The sequence below is a fragment of the Carex rostrata genome, chromosome 27, assembly GCF_964058835.1.
Source record: "Carex rostrata chromosome 27, lpCarRost1.2, whole genome shotgun sequence".
NCBI classification, from domain to species: domain Eukaryota; kingdom Viridiplantae; phylum Streptophyta; class Magnoliopsida; order Poales; family Cyperaceae; genus Carex; species Carex rostrata.
In genome coordinates, this window is record NC_135944.1 from 2,927,621 (window position 1) to 2,934,468 (window position 6,848).

The 6,848-nt window shown below is 38.1% G+C and overlaps 1 protein-coding gene across 1 annotated transcript; it reads left to right on the forward strand.

Annotated features, from left to right (window-relative positions):
* The first annotated feature begins 1,732 nt into the window (after positions 1 to 1,732).
* On the forward strand, positions 1,733 to 4,564 carry LOC144545226 (uncharacterized). Its single transcript, XM_078293812.1, has one exon. It carries the CDS (start codon positions 1,857 to 1,859, stop codon positions 4,434 to 4,436), a length of 2,580 nt encoding a protein of 859 aa, XP_078149938.1. The 5' UTR covers positions 1,733 to 1,856; the 3' UTR covers positions 4,437 to 4,564.
* The last annotated feature ends 2,284 nt before the right edge of the window (positions 4,565 to 6,848 follow it).

Genomic DNA, 6,848 nt, shown 5'->3' on the forward strand with positions numbered 1-6,848 from the left:
TCAAACCAATTTACTTTATGAGTGATGCGTTTACATGCAAACTTTTTATATTTTAGAGTTATTTTAGTATCAAATCAAGTGGCACAAAAAATGAAAAACGAATGTATTAAATTAACTTAAAAACTCACACATTTGACCGCTTGACTTGATATCAAATAAACTCAAAAACTTATAAATTTTACATGTAAATGCACAACTAATGAAGTATATTGGTTTGAACGGTTTGGATTCACCATTTGAACTCGATTTAATAGGTTTTGAAGTTGGTGTTATATAGACTGAAATGACACTGATGTTATATTAGCAATCTCTCCATTATGAAGTATCCGTGTTGCATAAGCGTGAGTCTGTTTATTTATTTATATATAATGTTACCACAGACAAAAAAAGGAAGTTTGCCGGAAACTACAATAGAAAATGATATATTAAATGAATGTGGACCCCCCTAACAGCTCTCGTTTTAACCACAAATTCCTGGAAATAAATCTGCTGTGATTCTAAAGGGATCGCAGGTAGGGGTGGCAACGAACCGAACCGAACCGAACTTATCTTAGGTTTGAGTTTGGTTTGAATTAATTTCGAACCGAACCTGGTTTGATTCGTTTCGAACCGAACCTGGTTTGATTCGTTTCGAACCGAACCTGGTTTGATTCGTTTCGAACCGAACCCATTTCTAACCGAACCCATTTCGAACTACACATTTTTCGAATCGAACCCGAATCGAATCACGAACTAAATTATTTTTTAGCAGTCCTAGTTATACCGGTAGTTTATACATTAATTTTTTGTCGCGGGACAATTCACATGGCTTCCTTTTACCGGTATAAACTATGAAATGAGTGTTTTTAAGTTGAAAAATTGTTCATGAAAAAATATATCAGAGACGGCTTTCCTGGTATGAACTATGAGAGGCGACCGAAGAGAGAGGAGTGACAGCTGGAGAGACAGCCAGTTGCCGAGAGCGTCAGCTAGATTTTAGAGCTAGAGGGAGAGTGAGTTAGGGAGAGATGGAGAGAGAACTAGGTTATTGAGATTTAAGAGCGAGGGAGTGTCGGCTAAGTTAAATTATGACTCTCTATCTTGGATTTTAATTTCATCAGGTAAATGGACGGCCGATGTTATTATGAGATTCGAACCATAAAAATGATCGAATCTATTTCGGTCGAACCAGGCTAGGTTTAGGTTTGGTTTGAATTAATTCCGAACCGAACCTGATTTGGTTCGTTTCAATTCGAACTCATTTCGAATCGAATTAAACTCGAATCAAACCCGAATCAAACCCGAATCGAATCACGAACCTCGAATTTTTTTGCCAGCCCTAATCGCAGGACCCTATTATTCCATATCCATCCATTTATCTGTTTAGAGATTCGTGCATAAAAAATAAGTATTATTGAGATTTGTGTATTTCAAAAATTTAAAGATTAGATTTGGAATCGCAGGGTGTGCGATCTCTTTAGAATCACAGCAGATTTATTTCCCAAATTCCTTCCATGTGCGGATTTAAGTATTTCACGTGGCACCCATAAAAGAAGGAATATTATTTATTTATAATGTCACCATAGACAAAAAAGGAAGTTTCCCGGAAACTACAATAGAAATGGTAGCTATATATTAAATGAATGTGAGCCCCCCTACCAGCTCTCGATTTATGTGCGGATTTAAGTTTTTCAGGTGGCACCCATAAAAGAAGGAATATTATTATGTGTGTAAGACTAGACTCTTGGGAATATCTTATCTAGTTTTTTTTTTTTCTACTGCAAAACAGCTTCCTCCTATCTAATTAAGAACACCTAAGTTCATCCAAGCAGAAGAACAGAAAAAAAAAAAAAAAAAGAGAAAAAAGAGAAAATATTATGTTTTCCTTCGAACAATTATGGAGCAAACTTGAGATCAGGGTGCTCGTAGTTAGCAGCCTCTTCCTACAGATATTTCTCCTTGCCTTCGCCGGCTTCCGGAAGCATGTTATTTCGGTCCGGTGGGCCAAAACGACCGGCTTTACGCCGCTAGGACCTCTAGCTTTTGTGTTCCACTTGCTTCTCTGGTTAGCATACCTCTTGGCTGATTATGTGGCCACAGTTGCTCTTGCATACCTCCGCGGGAGCGAAATAAGAAAGGCTCAAGAAACCAAGACCAACTACTTGCTCGTGTTCTGGGCCCCTTTCTTCATCCTACACCTTGGTGGGCAGGACACCATCACCGCCTTGTCCGTCGAAGATAATGAGTTGTGGGCGCGGCACTTGCTAATACTAATATCCCAGGTTGCACTTGCAATGTACAATTATTTTACATCAAACCTGTATGTCCGAGGGCTGTGGCCACCTGCCGCTCTCATGTTTGCTGTGGCAATCTTCAAGTATAGCGAGAGGGTCTTGTCTTTGCAGCGTGCAAGCATGTCAGCCTTGCGGAGTTCCATGATCACCAAACCTGATCCAGGACCTAACTATGCCAAGTTCATGCAAGAGTACACATCATCTAATGCTGCTGGGCTTAAAGCCGAAATCAAAGTGGAGAACGAGAAGCATAAAGAAAAAGGTGATTTCGAGAGCCTTCAAAATAAAGTAGCAGAAGCAGAACCGTGGGAGGAACCCGATTATGCAACTGTTGTGTGCAAGGCATACGAGTTCTTCGGAACATTCAAACGCCTCTTTGTGGACCTAATTCTGAGCTACAAGCATCGGGAGGACAGCCAGAAGTACTTTGTGAAGCTTAACACCAAGAATGCCTACAAGTTGATTGAAATTGAGCTCTCTTGGATGTACGAGATTCTCCATTCAAAAGGTTCTATTATTTACTCCTATAAGCACTATGGCTGGATTTCTCGTGTGATCACTCTGATCATCATTATTATCGCCCTTTGTTTATTTGTGAGATCCGACCATAATGGGTATGGACGGTTCGAGACAATTCTAACGTATGTGCTGCTTGGAGGTGCAGTTGGTTTGGAAATCATTGCACTTGTTTTTATGCTTCTATCATTCTGGACATATGCTGCAATGAGAAAATCAAACTTTCTTAATTGCCTTTCAGGTCGCCTCTTTTCTTGTCAGGAAAGATGGCTTAGGCCTGAGAAAAAGGCAAGGTGGTCTGATAAAATGGCACAGTATAGTCTGATTACATACTCCCTTGAAGATAAACCTTCTTGGTGGAAGTCCATAATGGAATGCCTTGGTCTCAAGAACTATTGGGATCAATATCGGTACACAACATGTGTAACTGTTGATTTTAATCTCAAGGAATTAGTATTTGAAGAGTTGAAGAAGAAGATGAATAACATAGACGATACAGCTAGCTATAGGAGATTCACTGACCATAGAGGCCAGTGGGCACTCCAACGCAAGGGTTACTACCAGGAGTTTGGTTGGAGTGTGGAAGCTGAATTCGATGAGAGCATCCTCCTGTGGCATATAGCAACTGATCTATTATTCCATGAATCGCAGAAATCGGAACCACAGCCGGACCAGAAACTGGAACACAATCCAGAACAACAGCAAGAACAGAACGATGAATCGCAGTCGGAACAACAGCCAGAACAAAAATCGGAACCACAGCCGGACCAGAAACTGGAACACAATCCAGAACAGCAGCCAGAACAAAACGATGAATCGCAGTCGGAACAACAGCCAGAACAAAAATCGGAACCACAGCCGGACCAGAAACTGGAACACAATCCAGAACAACAGCAAGAACAGAACGATGAATCGCAGTCGGAACAACAGCCAGAACAAAAATCGGAACCACAGCCGGACCAGAAACTGGAACACAATCCAGAACAGCAGCCAGAACAGGGAAAAAAAAAAAAACGAGAGATAAGTCAGGACATTTCAAACTACATGTTGTTCCTGCTCATTGTGCGACCTTTTATGATGCCTGCTGGAATTGGGCAGATTCGATTTGGTGACACCTGTGCAGAGGCGGCGAACTTCTTACAGCCACTGGGTGAAATTGAGAAGCGTAATTTGAAGAAAATTATTGACAAGAAAGATAATGTCGAGGATGATCTGGAGAATGGTAAAGGTGGGAAGGATAATCCTGAGAAGAGTAACGTCGAGAAGGATATTACGAAGAAGAGTAATGCTGTAAGAAGGTTACTAGAAGTGGATACAAAGTATGATCCATCGCTTATTAAAGGCGATCGCAGCAAGTCAGTTTTGTTCAGAGGTTGCAAGCTTGCGCACCAATTAAAGACAGAATTCACCCCTAAGGGTAAAAGTGTACCAGATTGGGATAACATGTGGAGATTAATCAGCGTTGTGTGGGTAGAGATACTGTGCTATGCTGCCAGCAAATGCAGTGGGCAGTTCCACGCAAAGCAGTTAAGTAAAGGAGGCGAGCTTCTCACCGTGATCTGGTTCTTGATGGCTCACTTGGGCATGGGAGAACAGTATCGAATTGAAGAAGGTCATGCCCGTGCCAAGTTAATTGTATCAAAGTGATGTTGTGTAATCATCTGTCTTTTTAGTTCCATCTATCTTCATGTTTGCTTTTTTATCCCTTTTAGTTATCTTTCAAATTTGTTCCCCTTGTTTAGACAAATATTAATGTCATGTTTCATTCACGCTTATTATCTATTATTAACTGTTTACTTGTGTCATCAATATTTGCTTTCGTGTTTGCCTGTTTAGGTATTCTAATTCCCCAATTGCTTTGACAACATTGAACATTTTACTAGTGTATATATATGACTCCGAGATAAAAAAAATTTATTTCAATAACCTCCTTTTCAAGGCCTCCCTTTATATAAATAAGTCTCATTTCGATTCTTTTCCAAGGTACCATAAAAAAAATCCCGTTAGTGATATATATAACAACTCATAATTAGCCAATAATTTGGCTAATAATTTTTTTTTTCACTAGTTATACATCAGCAACCAACCTTCTTATTGCTTACAACCTGTGGCGGAGCTTTGGCAAACTTTCGGCAGTGTGTTGCCAACTTAAGCCGAGGTCCAACGAACATTTAGAAGTGGTTTGGCGAACTTCAGACGAACTTCCGACAATGTATTCAAATTCTGTGGTTTATGATTTAATTTAAAATTATTGTTTTTAATCGGAAATTAATTGGAAATTAAATAATTGAAAACCTAACTGGACCCAACACAATTAATTATTGAAGCCAACTGACCCTAACTGGACCCAACACAGTTAATTATTGAAACATCTGACCCTACCTGGACCCACCAGACTTAATTATTGAAGCCAAGTAGCCAACTGACCGTAACTGGACCCACCAGAATTAATTATTGAAGCCTAGCTAGTAGCCAACTGACCCTAACTGGACCCACCACAATTAATTATTGAAGACAACTGACCCCAACTGGGCCCAACCCAATTTGATACCTCTCATGACATGAGAAGTTACACTCCATCAGGAAGTCTCGTCTTTTAAATTTTTCTCATTTAATTATCTGTTTATAAAATTACACCCATGAGGCCTTGTCTAATTTGTACTTGGAGAATCTATAATCATCTAATAGGAAGTTATCATAATTTAATTTGTTATCTCATTAGAAAAATCATGTTTAGTTTAATGATTCAGGCATTACTCTTACACAGGGATGTTCTAAGAGATTTCATTACCATTTTTGTGGTCTAAATTGTTCGTATAGTCAAATTTGATAAACACCATTTCTTGTTAATTGAAAATACTTCTACAATTTTAATTATTTGATTAAATTATATATTTCAAAAATATTTCAAGGTGTTGAATGTATTATAAAAGTTAGCTATATATATGTATGAACAATTAACCAATAAAATAATCGTCTTTCAAAGTTTTCTTATCTATCGAATTTATATATCAGAATAGCTGATATAGTCATTATTTAATGAGTCAGGTCTATTTACTTTTGATTTTTTTTTAAGATAGCTTATTTTCTAAGATTTTTAAGATAGTTTCATTTTTGAAAAAGAATGTGGAAAGAAATTTCTCTAGTGTACTTGCCAATTAAAGCTGTTAAATTTTGACTTTCAACTTAACAAGATTAAAACAGCCACTTTGGGGACAACCACGGGTTGCGTCATCATGTTCGAACTGACTATGATATAATATTACGAGATCCTTATTAAGTATAGTCTAGGCACCAATACACATAAATCTCCCTTCTATACTACTATTATCAACTTTTGGGAAGATCTTTGGCAGGGGCGGATCATAGTTGAAGCTGGGGGGTGCTAAGCCACCCCAAGATTTTCAAAATTTATTATCAAGTATATAGGAAGTCTTACTAAATTCTTTGTTTTATGTGTATTAGCACCCCCCATTATAATTTAATAAATTTCAAGAGACTTGAACGGAAACTTTAAAACTCAAAATCACGGAGTAGGCTTTCATGCCTATTTGGGGCTTTGATTTCCGTGTGTTCATACTTCACAGTGAAAAGGAAAATGAAACCTTTCTAGATTGGAAAGGTCATGCTAAGAAAGAATAAAATAGTGCCCCATCCAATAAAAACGAAAAAGCTAACTGCAAAAAGAATAAAAGAATAATTAACATGACATTTTTCCATTTACCAGAACAACGTAAAGACAGATAAATGTAGGCTCAGCTAACTGCAAAATGGAAACAAGCGCAAATGCCAGGGAACTTCAAATAGAGTAGATTAGTGTAGTTTTATTTTATTCAGCGTAGCTTTTATTTTTATTTTTATCACTGTTTACTAGTACCAGCTATTTTTCATCGCTTTTTATTTAACTTAGATAGAACTCACGTAATGTGGAACACTTTATTATGATTAATACATGCCTACGGACTTTTCCTAAAAAAACAAAAATAGATCAACCCCTAACCCGAGCGGCACTTGCGATCTGACCTCCATACAAATCCGAGGTCCCTTTATTCTCCACCG